The following is a 16,165-nucleotide window of genomic DNA, read 5'->3' as shown; positions in this document are numbered from 1 at the left end:
CCCCCCCCCCCCCCCTTCAAAGTGTACGTGATGTAGAATTCAATAAAATTCGAAAAGAACTATAACCAAAATTTAATTTGAAACAAAATGGGGTTCAAAAGGTTTAAAGCATTTTACCAGCTGATCGATTGGTGACAATGGAACTTCCGCCGAAACAACTCCTTGTTCCTATGCAATTTAATGTTTAAATATCAATTATTTGTCATGTCATTTCACATGAAAATAATTCAAAATAAAAGATATTTATAGTTACCAGATTGAGAGTGCTCATGTCGGGAGTAGGACTAGGAATACGCATCTCCGAACTAGCAGCGATAGAGTTCAATGTTTGTTCATCCCTACCTTGTTCCTATGCAATTAATGTTCAAATATCAAATTATTTGTCACGTTAATAATTTGCATGAAAGTGATTCAAGGAAAAATTATATTCATAGTTACCTGATTGATAGCGTTCATATCTGGAGTAGGAAGATACATCTCCGAATTAACAGCAAGATAGTTCAATGCTTGTTCATTCCTGCTTTGTTCCTCCTATGGATCCAATAATTGTTTAAATATCAATGGTTTGTCATGTCATTGTAAGGTAAAAATAATTATATATATAGTTACCTGGGTTATTGCGTTCATGCCGGGATTAGGAATGTGCATTTTCGAATTAGCATCGACAGAGTTGAATGTTTTCTCAGTAGGGTTGTCATTCACCTAAATCATAGATTATGTATATATGATTCATAAATTTTCTCTCCATATAGATATATACAATGTACACAGTTATATATGCTACTAAAAAAAGGGTTAAAAATAAACATGACTTACGTTACCAAAGTTCCAATTGCTCCTTTCAAAAAGAACATTGTTGGCGGATTCAGGATATCCAGCATTCACTTGACCTTGATGCTGCTTAATTAAATCATCACATATATCACTACATATATCACTACATATATCACTATATATAAATTAATTTTAAAAGTTATATATACATGACTTACAATATCAAAGCTCCCATTACCAAATGCATTTTGAAAAACACCATTGGCCAATTCATAATTTCCAACATTCACTTGACTTTGATACTGCAAGCGCAAATCATCACATGCATATAAATCATATATATATATATATATATAGTATATGATACTAAGAGTAAAATATATAAATATGACTTACGTTATTAAAGCTCCAATTGTTAATTACATTTCCTTCAAGAAGAATATCGTTGGACAGTCCAAAATTTTCAGCACTCACTTGACCCTGATGCTGTTCAAATCATCATATATAGATCACACTATATATATAATATATATGCTACTTAAAGAAAGTAATAGTATAAACATGGCTTACGTTATCATAGCTCCAGTTATTAATCATATTCTCTCCAAGAGCAATACCATTGGGCAAATTAGGATTTCCAGCACTCACTTGACCTTGATGCTGCTTAAATAATCACACATATAAATCACATATTTATGCCATTAGAAAGAAAAAAAGTTTTATAATTAATTATGACTTACGTAATTATTAAAGCTCCAATTATTAATGGCATTCCCTTCCAGAAGAACATTGTTGAACAGTTCAGGATTTCCAGCACCCACTTGATCTTGATGCTGGTCAAATAATCACATATATAAATACCACTAATAATAAGTAATATAGACATGGCTTATGTTACTAAATCTCCAATTATTAAGTGCATTGCTTTCAACTTGACCTTGATGCTGCATACATCATCTCATATAAACCGCTTATATATGCTACTAAAAGAAAGTAATATAATCATGGCTTACATTATCAAAGCTACAATTATTAATCACATACTTTTCAAGAAAAATATCGTTCAATTTAGAATTTTCAGCACTCACTTGATCACCATAATGCTAGTCAAATAATCACATATCTATGCCAGTAGATAAAAGGAATGTAAACATGACTTACGTTATTAAAGCTCCAGTTTGTAAACTTCTGAAGAAGAGCAGTGTTGGACAGTTCATGATTTCCAGCACTCACTTGACCTTGATACAGCTGGTCAAATAATCACATATGAATCACACATATATATACCACTAAAATACTATTAAAAAAAGAAAGAGTAATATAAAAATTGACTTACATTATCGAAATTACTCCAATTATTAATTATATTCTCAAGAAGAGCATCGTTGGATGCTTCAGAATCTTCAGCACCCACTTGCTCTTGATGCTGCTCAAATCATCACATATGAATCACACACACACACACACTAATATGTATACGTATATATATACTATTTAAAAAAATATAAAATCATGCACTTACGTGATCAAATTTCGAATTGCTAGTTGCACTTCCTTCAGGAACATCGTTGGACAATCCAGAGTTTCCAGCACTCACTTGACCTTTATGCTACTCAAACCATCACATATAAATCACAACATTAGCTTCATTTATGTAAAATAATATTAAAGAAGGTTAAATTAGTTAATACGGTTATAAGTTACTCTACCTGATTCTGATCAAATTGGGAGTTAACTGTATTGCCAGTGTCATTATTGCACACGCTCAGACTCTCTAGTATAGGTATCAGACCATCCAGTTGCGCATTCGAAATTCTTTGTAGCCTCGAAGTTGAACTTCCTTGGTTTGTCATGTTATTGTTCATTGTGCCCACAATTTCACCAGGAGTGCCATTAAATCTTGCTCCACCACGTCCAGTCAAATCTATATATTCATTTGTATTGATCCCAGCGTTGTAAACATCATTTCTTGTACCATGTTGCCCTATTCGAGGAGCTTGAGATGTCCCCAAGGTGCTTCTAGAAGCCCAAGCACCCATTTGTGCAAACAAATTGCTCTGCGTCTGACCGCCGTTGGATAAGGACTTTCCAAATGTAGAAGGAAGAATCGGAGTTGATCTTCCATGGTCACTCATATTGTTGTAATTGACATCCAAGTTCATGGCACCAGGAGAGCCATAAGCATTACCATCAACTCGGCCGGCTCCATCAGCTCCAAGTAGATTTCCATTTGCATCTACGTTGATCCCAGTGTAGTTGCTTTGCATACCCAAAGAACCATTTGGTGTAACATATTGTCCAAGCCCAGGAACTAGAGACACTTGATGTGTTGCCGAAAAGCTTCTCATTTCGTTGTTCAAAGGCAACACGCCACTAGAATATCCGCGACATCCTCCCACAGGCAACAAGTTGGATCTGGTTTGTTGCACCATGTAGTTTCTAGAGGCACTCTTTTTCAGAATAAGGCTCGACTGACCAACGCTATGGCCGAGCTGGGATTGAAACAGATTCTCCATGCTCAGTTGTGTGCATTTGTAGGAGCCTTGTGGGGTAAGTATGCTGGATGATCCAGAGCTGGTGAGTTCCCTATTAATTCTTTTTGCGATTTCGGCTCTCTTGGCGTTTAGCTTAACCTTTTTCAAGTGTCTTCTGTACTTCTGTACAACGTAAACAACTCCAACATTAGTCATATCTTTTATGTTGATATAAGATATTACGTCCAACAAATAGCATTGATTATGTTCTTTGAAATATGATTAAATGGCATATATATGGTTATGACTTTAAGCAATGTTATATAGAGGATCGAACCTGCAAGTGGCTGGCAATGTGAGTTCTTGTTACGCCTTTCACGTTCATGAATTCTTGGATCGTCTTGGGCATAGCCTCTACAAAATGATATCAATCACCAAGCATAAGATAGATCATTAGTTTGGGTATTAAATATATATATGTCCCAATAATTTGACATCTGAAAAGTAAAATAAATTATGAAGCATGCTCGATAGAACGACCTGAAACTTCTTAAGTATATAATCTAGTAATCTACCTTAAAATGAATTAAAGATCAAACTTAAATCTACACTTGAATAATGTTGCCATACATTTTTCATGTGAATAACCAACTAAAAATAGATCATGAATTTACTTATCGGGTCGTCAGCCCTAANTATATATATATATATATATATATATATATATATATATATTATAACATTAATATGTCGTTACTATATTTTAATTTGGCTGAGCGGTTTTAATATCATTCTCTTCAAAGTACTGGCTCTTTATTTGCAAAATCATAGATATTTTTTAAAACACTTTTGCAAGTTAGGGCTGACGCATTTCATTGTATTTTTTTCATTTACTGGATAAGTTAAAATTAAGAACCGACGAATAACTCAGTCTAAAAATTTATTGAGTTATACGTCAGCCCTATATAACCAAAAAAGAAAAAGAAAAAGCAAACTAAAGCCATGAATGTTTAATGGTTTTTAAGTGGGTTTTAGATTATAGTTTCTGATTTTTAGATTTTGGTTTTTAGTTTTTAGATTTTGTAAAAAAAAAAAAAAAAAAAACTAAATAGAGAAAAAAATATTAATCTCCATTTGAAAAAAATGAAAAACACAAATATTTGGTTTTTGGATTCTTAATGATAATTGGTGAAAATTCCAAAAAAACAGATTTCCTGTTTTTAAGAGAATCTATTTTGACAAAACTTTTGATTGTGTAAAATATGAGTTTTGAGAAGCTAAATCCAAAATCCACATAAAAACTATAAACAATCATGGCTTAAAAATTATAACGCAACATTCCCTTTAAATCTTATGGCATCTCAATGTGTAATAAAACATACAACCTAAAAACATTTGAAAACTAATACCTTTTGCAAATAAGATATTTGTATAAATGAACATGAACACGATGAACACCCAACCCTAACTTAATAATTAACCCAAGCAAATAACCAAATCGATATTAACGATAGATTTCAATTCTAATAAACTGATGCTAGATTCTTTATTTGTCGTTGTAGTAGGTAAAGAGAACTTTTGATACTTACTGCGAAGACCAAGGTGGTCAATGGCTTCCAGAAATTTTTGTTGAAGCTCATTTTTCCATCTGAGCTTAGCCTTCTTTGGAGCCCGTCCATGGGAATTGCCACCATTTGAACTGATGGTTGATGCTATCATCTCGTTTTCATTCGAACCATCAGCTGAATTGGTTTCTCCTATATATATGTAGATTTGGATTATTGTATCAAGACACAACATAAAATTCTCATTTGTGGAAACAAGGCTAAACAATAAGATTGTTAATTCATCGGTCACATAGTTAGATTTACCGTTCATTTTTTCGCTAAGAGTTTGGATTGTTAACACACAGCGTTGAGGTCCCGTGAAACAAAAAGATCCACTGGATCGGACGATAGAGCTTTGTCCCCAAGTCCTTATCAGAGGATTTCACTGCATTAGAATCATATAAAACATCGTTAGCATCATCAAATTAAGGATCTAAAGAAGAAACACTGCATTAAGAAATCTTTTGTTCTAGTGCTATCTTTCTTCTTCTAAACTGACCTAAAATTTTTCTTGCTTGAGTAGTAGATTTTCTTGTCTCACTATGTTCTTATATATGATATTATACTCTTAAGTGCTATAGCTTAGCTGTCTTTTACCTGTATTATTCTATTCAACATTTTATTATTTCAAAAAGAGAAAATAAAAATGAGAAACTTTTTATTCCCTTTTGAATATTACCGGTTTTATTACAGGCAGGTCCACTTTATAAAGAAAAAAAAAATAATCCCATTTGTGCTATGAAAATATCCCTATAATGTTAATATGCACAGCTAATTTTTAACAACTAAGATTTACAAAATATTATAAAATAATTACAAGCAAAATTAGTGGTTTCTACATGATAACAAGATTAATTGAAAATCTGTGCGACCAATAGTAATCCTGTTTTCTTTATCATAGCTTATCACTTATCCTTTTATTACAAGGAAAAATTTGTTTGACAGCAAATCCGAAATATTATATAATAATAATTACATATATAGCATTTTTCAATTACTTTTTTTTGAAAGCCAAAAGTAGAATAAAAAAAAAATATCAAAAAGAGGAAAAATGCACTTCCAAATAACAGACACATCCCAAATTTTTCATCAATTATCTTTTTTTTTTTTTTTTTAGGTGAACAAACCAGGCATATGATAATCTGTGATTTCACATGTCTACAACGTCTATGTTGTTACATTGACCTCTAAGCGTAGTTGAGACATGCTAATGGGTGATTATAACACATATATGTTGTTGCATTATTGACGTCTAAAGCGTAGTTCAAACCAGGCATATATATATGATGATGATAATCGGTGATTACAACGTATACGTTGTTGCATTGAAGCGTAGTTTTGGAACCTCTAATATCATGACCGACTTTGAACTAATTGGTCCATAGTTATATAGTTTATATACACAATACATATATTAAACATTTGAACTAATTGTAAGTCTATCCATAAGTATATGGGGGAAGAAAGAAGAAACAGATAAAAATATAATAAAACATGTTCTTTTTTTTACAATGAGAAAATTGAAAAGGATTTTTGTGAGTCAAAGAGCGGGAATATGAAACTGGTGATCCTAAAAGGTCGATTCCTCTCTCGACGGTAAAACTCACCGGCCGACGAGCCTAGAGAGCAAAAACAAAAAAAAAACAAAACCAAGAAGAAAACAGGAAAATATAGAGAGGAAGACCCTAAAAAGCGAAGCAAATTCACCACAGAAGAACCAAAAGCATTGCTTGCTTCTTCTGCGAAAACACACCCCAAAACAACTTCTGGACACCGGCGAAACTCGCCGGAAAAATAAAAGATAAAAAAGAGACTTTTTTTTTTTTTGAATCCATTCACTTGGATTTCTTGAGATGAACGGTGGTTCTGAAAACAGCGTCATCGCAGACAAAACTCCACCAAAGGTAAGAGAGAGGGATCCCTGCGGCGCGCCAAAGAGCGTGAGCATCGATGTAGCCTTTGTACGGTGGGAAATCTAGCATTCTTAGGCACATTGTGAGTATGCTCAACAGTAAGAAAGATCTTAGCTTCCACTTTGATCGATGTGACGTTAAAGCAGCCCATATTCCCCACACTACTATCTCTATTCCTCCAATCCCGAATATAACTTTCCTGTGAAGCCCTGTTAACATTATAGAGTGAGATGCATTTGAAGAAACCAACGTTTAGTTTCATAATCCCTAAGAAAAGATCATACCTTCGTCGAGGTTGTAGAAATTGAGGTAGAGAATATGAGTTGCTGCAACCGCGAGAATAGGTGCAGTAACCATGATTTTGACAGACTGATCGTGAATACTGAAAGACCGGAGTGTAGCTAGAATGAGAGTAAATGCAGCTAATACAGTAGCTGAAGAGTAATCTAGCCTCTCTGTCAGTTCAACATCTCTATATATAGAAAGCAACAAAGATATAATAAATAAAGAGAGGATTCCTAGATTGACAATCTTGTGTATAGAAATAGGATCTGTTATAGTTACCTGCTATGACAAATACCACTCCAGAAGAGTGAATTCATTACGATGATGGCATAGATATGCATCAATCCGTTGTACTCGTAGTACGTTTTTCGGTTTGGCTGGAGAGGCAATTTATAATAAACGAGGATGAAATATGAGACCCATCCTTGGAACTGCATCGCAAGGTCGAGAGCAGAGAATGCAACAGAGACAGGTTCCTGCAAGATAGATATATCAGCTGCTGAAGGGTTGCTGAAATATACAGAATTGCAAAAGAAGACGAGTTACCTGAATTCCATAGACATGTTTGAGTGGCCATTTGCCGAAATACTTGGTAGGTCTCTCCCCATTTCTTCTTCTTTCTTCTTCTCTAGTCATCATGCATTCGTACTGACAATCACTTTGGCAATCCCATTGTTTCCATCTCAGGTAAAGTGGCTCTTGCATGTACCATGGACCGTCAATGACTTTTCCATCAGCTGAGAATTTACAGTTCTGGAAGCAAGTATCCCCCACACATCCTGTTTTCTGGCATTGCTCAACACATGACCTGTAAACCAATCAGCATATGAACACTGGTTTGTTCTTCAAACTGAGTAAAAAGCCACAAGGATAAAGCAGCATCTTTGATCCTAACAGAGAGAGTACACTAACAACCAAACTTTAACCAAGGTTATCAGCAAACAGAGTTAACTTAGACGATACCATCCTCCTAACTTAAAAGATGGCCTAGAAAGCAAACAACAGAGAGACAGGGAGAAAGACAAGCTTCCACTAAGTTAGAAAAAAAAAAAAAAAAAAACCACTTGCAGCGCACAAGTCACTTTCTAGTATCTTGGCTTTATAATCTTTCCAACAAAAGCAAATGACCCTACAGTTAAAATGAAAGGGTTGTGGAAACACACACAAAGATCTCATCTCTAACGTGTCCCAACTCTCACCCACAAGACTTTCAAAAGAAGAAAAAGATTTGGAAAAGTCAACCAACAGAGTTGATAGTTTTAGTTTGTAAGCTCATAGTTGAGCCCTTCCCCAATCCCCACCACCTCCTCCTAATCACTCCATTGTTTGTGGCTCTAATTTCCAACCAAAACCTGTGAAACTCATCCATAACCTTAACAATGAATAAAAAAACATGTACTTGCATCCTAAAAGGAACAAAATTTAGTAATAAAAACCCAGAGTTTTTGACAAGAATGAGCTGCCAAGTTATGCAATCAATGAATATCTTAACGGTCGACTCTGACAGTAATTAAAAAACCTAGACTGTATCAATGCAGCAATCAATGAATGTAAATAGCTTCGTCCGGTTAGCGATAACAGAAAGCTAATTAAGATATAAAAAGATTGCATCTTTAGTCTTTACATCTCCAACGATATGAAAGCAGAGAGAAGAGGGTTCTGAATTGGAAACAAAATCGATCTAAGAGAAAAAAAAAAAAAAGAAGACTTTATTACTTGTAAAGAGGATCAGAATCTCCGTCACTAGCTTCAAGTGCTGAAACAAGACACAACGAGACCACAACAATAAGCAGAACCACCCATCGCTGATTTCGCGCCATCCGATTACCCCAAAAAGAAGAGAGAGAGAGAGAGAGTAGAGACAGAGTAACAGAAGAGGAAACGAAAGAGAAGAGGAAAAGCTTAAAACTTTGTTTGTTATCTAGAGGAGAGGAGTGAGTGAGTAAGTCGGTGGGATGATCGGAGTAAATTGAATAGGTTTCGGTGTGGCAGTTTCTTCTTGTCCATCAAATCGCGGAGACAGGTGGATGCTTCATAGAGAGAACAAGAGAGAAGAGAGAGAGAGAGAGAGAGAGAGATCTCGCTGCGGCAAAAGAGAGAGAGAGAGAGAACCCGTGAAAGAGGAAGAAGAGAAGCGCGTGGCGAAAGAGAGAAAGACGCGCGTGTGAAGAGCAGTGCCTCACAGACGTCGATTCACCTCTACTTCTTCTTCCCGTCACTTGTGTGTGTGTTTCTTTTCTTGTCTTCTTTTTACTTATTTATTATCATCATCTCTCCTACTCCTCCTTTTTATTTGTCTTAAAGACTTTTTTTTTCAGATATTTTATTTTATTCATATATATATATATATCAATATATGGTCACAGTGTCACACCAACATTTTAGCTGTGAGCTATCTACTGTAATATTAAGGGTAAATTTATCCAGATAATTAAAATTATCAAATCACTACTGTACAAGTACAACTAAGGTTTGATGAAAATTAGATGATATTGTTGTCACACCATCATCATCATTCACACACTAAGCATATATGCTTTGCTCATATGTGACATATTGGAGAAAAACTAGTCGACCAAGTCAAGTTTCTCGGCATTATTTATATGCCATTATCCACCAACATCACTTTGCATTCAGTTTACTGAATATTCTTTTACCCAACGTGAATCTATATGATGATGGTAAGTGGTAACATTGAATCTAAATTTTTATCTAACCCATTCATCATCATCACTAGCTAGTAAATTAATCTTCAAGAAAGTCTTATATAGGAATTTAGTCTTGGACTTCAATAACTTCTAATACTAGTATATTGAAAAAGTGTTTTTTTATATTTTTTCTATTTCAAAATATAGGATGTTAAAATGAAGAAATGTTTATTTTTAAAAAATTCAACTTATCAAAAATAATATTGCATATATAAAATATTAAATTAATTTTTAAAGTTTCATCAAAACTTGAAAATATTATATATTATAAAACAAAAAAAAATCTAAAACATCGTATATTATAAAACGGAAAAAATATATTTTAAACATTTTTAGGAATTAGTCTTTGGCTTGGGTTTAGACTTTAGATTCTAAATAAGAAGAAAACGAATCAAATAACTCTAGTTTAACGTGAAACCAAATAAAAATACGTGCGTTGGGCGAATACATTGACAACACGATGATTTCACCAGCCTCACGTTTCAAGTCTTGCGCGTGTGAATGTGAGAACTGGTCCCCAAAATTTTGGGAGGAAATTTTCTATCGATGAACTTAGCCCTAGGCATAATATCCGGTACCGAAGAACCGAACCGATAAAAGCGGTATCGGATAGGGTTCGGGTTAAGCAGAATTACCGAATAGGCTTAGAGGCTTTGGTAAAATGGACTTCGGTCCGGGTTCGGGTTGTAACTTAAATATATTGGCCCCCGTTTTAGATCCGTTTAACCTAAAGGCCTTGATCCACTAAGGCTAGCCCTGAGCATAATATCCGGTACCGAAGAACCGTACCGGAACCAAACCGATAAAAGCGGTATCGGGAAGGGTTCGGGTTAAGCAGAATTACCGAATAAGTTATGGTTTAATCGGTTATTTTGGTTATTTACATGGATATTTATAATTTTAATCGGTTATCTCGGGTTTTAGTTGGTTATTTGAATACTTTGGTTACTGAAAATAACTGAACCGATTATAACCCAGAAAATTTCGAGTTATTTCGGATTTTATATTAGAGTAGAAAACCGCTCTGAACCCGGCCAGTTACTAACCGTACTGAACCGAATTTTTTGTAAATTACCGAATGGAATCTATAAATCTTATACCGATTTACCCGAAACCCGATTGGGTACCCGATTGCCTAGGACTAGATGAACTGCCAATCCTTTGTTTTTCTTGTAATAGTTATTATTACTAATGTACTTCCTCCGTTTCATAATATAGGATGTTTTAGAAAGATTTTTTGTTTCATAATATAGAATGTTTTCAAGTTTCTATACAATTTTTTGGTTAAGTTAATATTATTTAATATGCAGTATTGTTTCTGATTGGTTGAACTTTTAAAAAGTAAACATTTCTTAATTTGTGTGCTTTTGTTAAAACATCCTACATTTTGAAACGGATGGAGTACTAGTTAAACTGTCCTTAAAAACTACACCAGTCAAGTAGTATCTTTTTAAGCATCCACTGATACGAAACAGTACACACAAATACAAAAACCATTATTATCATTGTAGTTTATTGATTACAACAATCCTACAAGTCTACAACTATTTAGTACTAGAAGAGAAGGAAATCTTTTCTTGAAACGTAGTAAAAGAAGATCAACGCAATGATATTATGTTGCACGTGGTAATTAGTGTTTGGCCAGAGAGTTTTGTTGATTTCTGAGTACGAGGAAGATTTTATTCCATTTTCCCAAACTCATATCTTCAGTTCTCTTAACTACATTTACACATAATTTATTCTTTAATTTATTCAACCAATTTTATGTGCGTAAAACACGGCAACCAAGTTGGAAGGAACCCTGAAGGCAAATTTGCAAGAAGAAGAAGAAGAAACAAAAAAAAAATACAAAAATAATATAATCATCTGATGATGCTTTTCTACAGTATGAAAAAGGGACAAAATAATCTCAAATATAACTTTTTGTTTACACTAATTGTTTTCTGGAATAAGTCATATCGAACTTTTCATGACAAGTCATGTACAGTACAGTATTCAATCAAATTTTCAAACAAAAGTAGTATCATCAAATACAAGGTCGGTCAGATAAATCACGAAGATAATGTGTCACATTTCCACAAAGAAACAAGTGTTAAGATATGTGTCAATCGCATTCACTTCTTCAAGCTGTAATTTGTTTTTTTCCATGCTCAGGCCCATCATTTCTCCTTTTCTTTTCTATTCCTAGGGGTGTCACGCAACCATTACAATTTTAATGTATTCAATTCTTCCACAATCATCTAAGACTATGAAAAAACAATAAAAACATACTAATACACAAGTTTGTAACAAAAACAACTTTTTTACTTCAAAACTCAAAACAAATGATAGCGTATCATCAAGATCAAGATCAAGAATCAGAGACTGAAATAACAGCTTGTAGATCGGCGAGACACTCCTCCGGAAGAGATAGGAACGTGTTCATAAACCAATCGTCGACGGTCTCAACTTTAGCCACGCCGACGAGTCTACACTTCCCTTCTTTATCCATTCTCTCCCCTCTCCCACTCTTCCTCTCTCCTCTCGACTCCTCCGTCGTCAATACCGTTTTCACCACCAACGCCGGTGCTCTGTATATTCCTCCTCCCGCCGTGAAAGAGAACTTCGCCGTGAACTCCAGTTCCACCTTTCATATCAAACCCATGTCAAAAAGAACAAAAAAAAAAACAGAGGATTTATAAAAACAGAGGATTTTATGAAATTTGTTACCTTTCCGGATTCAGGTTCGATACTTCCTTGGAAAACCTCCGGTGATATATCGATTTTTAGAAACGGAGGCAATGGAAAGCCGAGAAATTTCGTGGTTTGGCTAGTGAGAGGAGGGATATAGAGAGTAGCCACATTGAAACAAACAGACAACAATCCAGAGTTAGATGCTCTGTTTTCGTCGATCTTTTGAGCGGTTCCGGTACCGGAGCCGCCATGAGGAGAGTATTCGAAATCAGGATATCTGGAGATGCCAAGCTTACCTGTTCCAACGGTTTTGAAGCTGACACTGTAGAGATTATTGGGGAGCTGTGTTGTGTTGGGTTTTGGGTTTAGTGAATTTGAAATCACAAGTTTGATTTGGTTTTGAGATTTGTGGTTAATGTATATTCTTGGGGATTTGTAGATTGTTGTTGTTAATGCGTTTATTTTCGTTGAAGCCATGTCTCTCACTCACTATTATTAATCACTTGTTTATTGTTTATGATGTTCTTTTTTTTGGTTTGGTTTGCTTGAATCATCAATTTGATCGAAGAAAGCATAAATCTTATCGTCACTTTTGATCGTGTGGTAGTAGGACGACATATATGTGGCTAGTTGTAACACCAATGCGTTCATCATAATACAACAAAAACAAACGGGCTAAAAGAAGGATTGTACTTTGTATACATGGGCTCAAATACTCTCAATATAGAGATTATGTGGGTCAACTACATCTAATTTGTTTTTGTGCTGATGATCTGACATGATGTGGGTCTTGGACTTGTGGTCAGTCCGTTAGTGGAGTTGTAACTTGGAAGTTGTAAGTTTGTAACTAAACTAGCTACTATTAGTTAATGTCAGAAAAAAAAAAAAAGTGATTAGTTGGAAATTAGCTGTATGGATGGATCACTTAGAAAAATCAATTTGGGTATATAGTAGTACCCTTGTTTTAAAAATCCCCGCTTAGCACCGATTACGCCCCATAAAATCACTAGGCTCATCCTCTCCGCCTCGATTAATGACTAATCTCTGCCTAGCATCGATTATCCGATTATACCGTCTATTCTGATTAATTCCCGCATAATTTTATATATACCGATTATTTTTTGAGCCAAATATAAATCAAATATAAATATTTTTGTTATTTAGACATTTAAATTAAGAGTTTACGATGTTTTACAATAACTAATGTACAAACTTTTAACTAAAATCATAATTTTTTTTCGTAATATTACGTTTTTATGTTTTTACCGTAATTTTAAAGACAATACTATAACTTTATATTTTATTTGATATTTTTCTTATCACACAAACATAATTATACATATATTTAGTACTATGTATTTTTAATTTACTATTAATTTAATAAAATACCCCAAAAACTAGTCCCCGATTAATTCCGTTTAATCTCCTATTTTCTCGCTAGGCGCTAGGCCCACCCCAACCGCTCGACTATCGCCTAGCGATTTCTAAAACAGTATAGTACTAGCAAACATAGAAAGCTCGAATAGCAAAGATAGAAATTTGCAAAAACAGTGATAGAAAATCAAGTATTAGCTGGCATAGCTGTGAATTAAGATATCAGAATTTTGAATAGTTTAATTTCCTTAAATATTGTTATAAACTTTGCGTTTGGGCCACAATCATCTTGACACACCAACAGACGACTTGGCCAGAAGGCCCATCTGTTTTTTTGCCAATAAGGCCCATCTGATTTTTTTTGCCAACAAGGCCCATCTGTTTTGGTCATGCAAGACATGTTTTTAAGTGAGTCTCCACTATCCAGCATCCACTTAACCTATAAGCACCAAAGTTATGTTTTAAAAAGAAAACACTAAGATATAAGTTACAATGACGCAAAAGACAAGAAACATGTGTAAAACTATATTAATCATAGTATTAATTATCCTATATGATATCTAACTCTTGTTTTTCATGTTAACCAAGAAATTGACTCTCTCTCTCTCTCTCTTATTAAGAGTAGGTAGCTCACTTGGTTGTTGATTGACTTCGGAGACCTGAATAAGGAAAACTTCGGACGCTAGTATTCGAGTTTTTCTTTGGGAGGAAACAAATTTAGTCTCCAGCCCACATAGACGCATGGACTTTTCCCCGAAATTGGCAGATAACCAAAATAAATTATTGACTTGTATGATTGTATAAATTGTATTGTTATCATTCAAAATTTTCCCCTGCTAAACAAAACACCAATTTGTATAGTAATGAAAGCCAATATGATGGAATCATTGCGATGGTTGGACATTATTAACTTAATTTTCTAATAAGTCATATATTCGATAATTGATAGTTTTATAAACCTTTCGTGCGCAAATATGTGCATATGAAACACTTAATGGATGCTTATAATAACAGGTAAGACTTTCGGCCGTTGTGGAAATTATATAAACCTATAGAATTGGGACGCTTTTATAGAATGTGGACCGATCTGACTTTGTCAAATTCATTCTAACCGTTGATCCTCATTTCGTGTTTACTCATCTTCCGCACGCCATTAACGATAAAGATTCCCAATATTTTTCGTCGTCAAATTTCTCTAGTCTCAGCCATATATATTACCTTAACTAACATCATATTCCCTAATCAAAGTGAACATCAACACGATGTACATCAAATTTAAAAAGGAAAAGCATTCAAAGATAAAATTTTAGTTTTAATTTTAAAATATAGTGATGTGCTTTCACACGTACAGTTTTGGAATGCTAGATTTAAAATGATCATATCCTTTAAAATGCATTTCATCGGGTTATTTGGTTACATGTGTCAGTACCCACCATCTGCTATGTATAAAGTATAAACTTGGGTAGATGTTTCTTTTTCACTTTTGTTTTTGTAAGGTTTTTAAACGTACTTCTTACGTTATTGCTGAAATAGGATCAGTATTAGGAATAAAAGACTTTGCTACGCATTTATCTCTGTATGGAAAATTCAGTTAGATGCTATGGGAGAGGAGGGATGCATCTGTCTTCAAACTTATCAAAACGTATTGTAGTTTACTTGGTTTGCTCAGTACCTATCTTCAATGATTCATAATAAAATTTAGATCTAATGTACTAAAATAAAAAAGCTAGTTGAACAATTTAATCCGTTATATCAAATCATCGACTTTCATCAAATGTTATGACTTATGACTGGTTCATCAGGTTATGGTATGGTATATTCACGACAGGACAACCGATATGATGACAACTGGTACGAATTTTTTTTTATCCAAAACATACGACTAATTGAATCGATCGACAACACGTTGACAAAAAAACAAAATAAAATAAAAATGTTAATACTGATGAACCATTTTTATAACGAATTAGAGTATTTTGTAATTGAGAATTATAAGAAATCGTACATAATATCTAAGGTTAACTAGTTAAGTAATAAAAGGTAGTTGGAGCGTTGGCTTTTGTGGAACTATAGTAACTTACGTGTCTTTAAATGGCGGCTGGCTAGTTACTCTCGAAGGCTACGTTTCTTTTAACCACAATCTCCATTTTCCTTCGTTAAAAGTAGTACTTTTTAATACGATATACTATTTTTTTTCTAATATAATCTTTTTAAAAAACATTATATACTCTGAAAGTATTAAGTATCTTATTTCATATTTGTGGTACTTTAATTAAAATTATAGATTTGGTGTAGAGGTATTAATTAAATTGATTGGTCAACTATAAAATATCTAAAATATCTAAAATAAACAAATA

General features: G+C 33.9%; 3 protein-coding genes and 1 long non-coding RNA gene across 4 annotated transcripts; all 4 read right to left on the bottom strand.

The window, feature by feature from the left end:
• On the bottom strand, positions 117-528 carry LOC104726823. Its single transcript, XR_002034223.1, has 3 exons — positions 439-528; positions 254-349; positions 117-168 (listed from the first exon to the last, which is right to left on the bottom strand). It is a non-coding gene; the product is annotated as an uncharacterized LOC104726823 (long non-coding RNA).
• On the bottom strand, positions 2,475-5,126 carry LOC109127452. Its single transcript, XM_019232138.1, has 4 exons — positions 5,120-5,126; positions 4,838-5,005; positions 3,586-3,662; positions 2,475-3,431 (listed from the first exon to the last, which is right to left on the bottom strand). The coding sequence occupies exons 1-4, from the start codon at positions 5,124-5,126 to the stop codon at positions 2,475-2,477; spliced, it is 1,209 nt and encodes a 402-aa protein (XP_019087683.1).
• Positions 6,316-9,274, bottom strand: LOC104726822 (post-GPI attachment to proteins factor 3-like). The gene is made up of 5 exons (XM_010445768.2): positions 8,770-9,274; positions 7,600-7,861; positions 7,333-7,529; positions 7,053-7,240; positions 6,316-6,977 (listed from the first exon to the last, which is right to left on the bottom strand). The coding sequence occupies exons 1-5, from the start codon at positions 8,871-8,873 to the stop codon at positions 6,691-6,693; spliced, it is 1,038 nt and encodes a 345-aa protein (XP_010444070.1). The 5' UTR covers positions 8,874-9,274; the 3' UTR covers positions 6,316-6,690.
• On the bottom strand, positions 11,804-13,034 carry LOC104726821. The gene is made up of 2 exons (XM_010445767.2): positions 12,471-13,034; positions 11,804-12,387 (listed from the first exon to the last, which is right to left on the bottom strand). Exons 1-2 carry the CDS (start codon positions 12,909-12,911, stop codon positions 12,112-12,114), a joined length of 717 nt encoding a protein of 238 aa, XP_010444069.1. The 5' UTR covers positions 12,912-13,034; the 3' UTR covers positions 11,804-12,111.

This window comes from Camelina sativa, chromosome 11 (assembly GCF_000633955.1).
Source record: "Camelina sativa cultivar DH55 chromosome 11, Cs, whole genome shotgun sequence".
Classification (NCBI taxonomy): Eukaryota; Viridiplantae; Streptophyta; class Magnoliopsida; order Brassicales; family Brassicaceae; genus Camelina; species Camelina sativa.
This window is presented reverse-complemented; position numbering and strand designations above follow the sequence as displayed.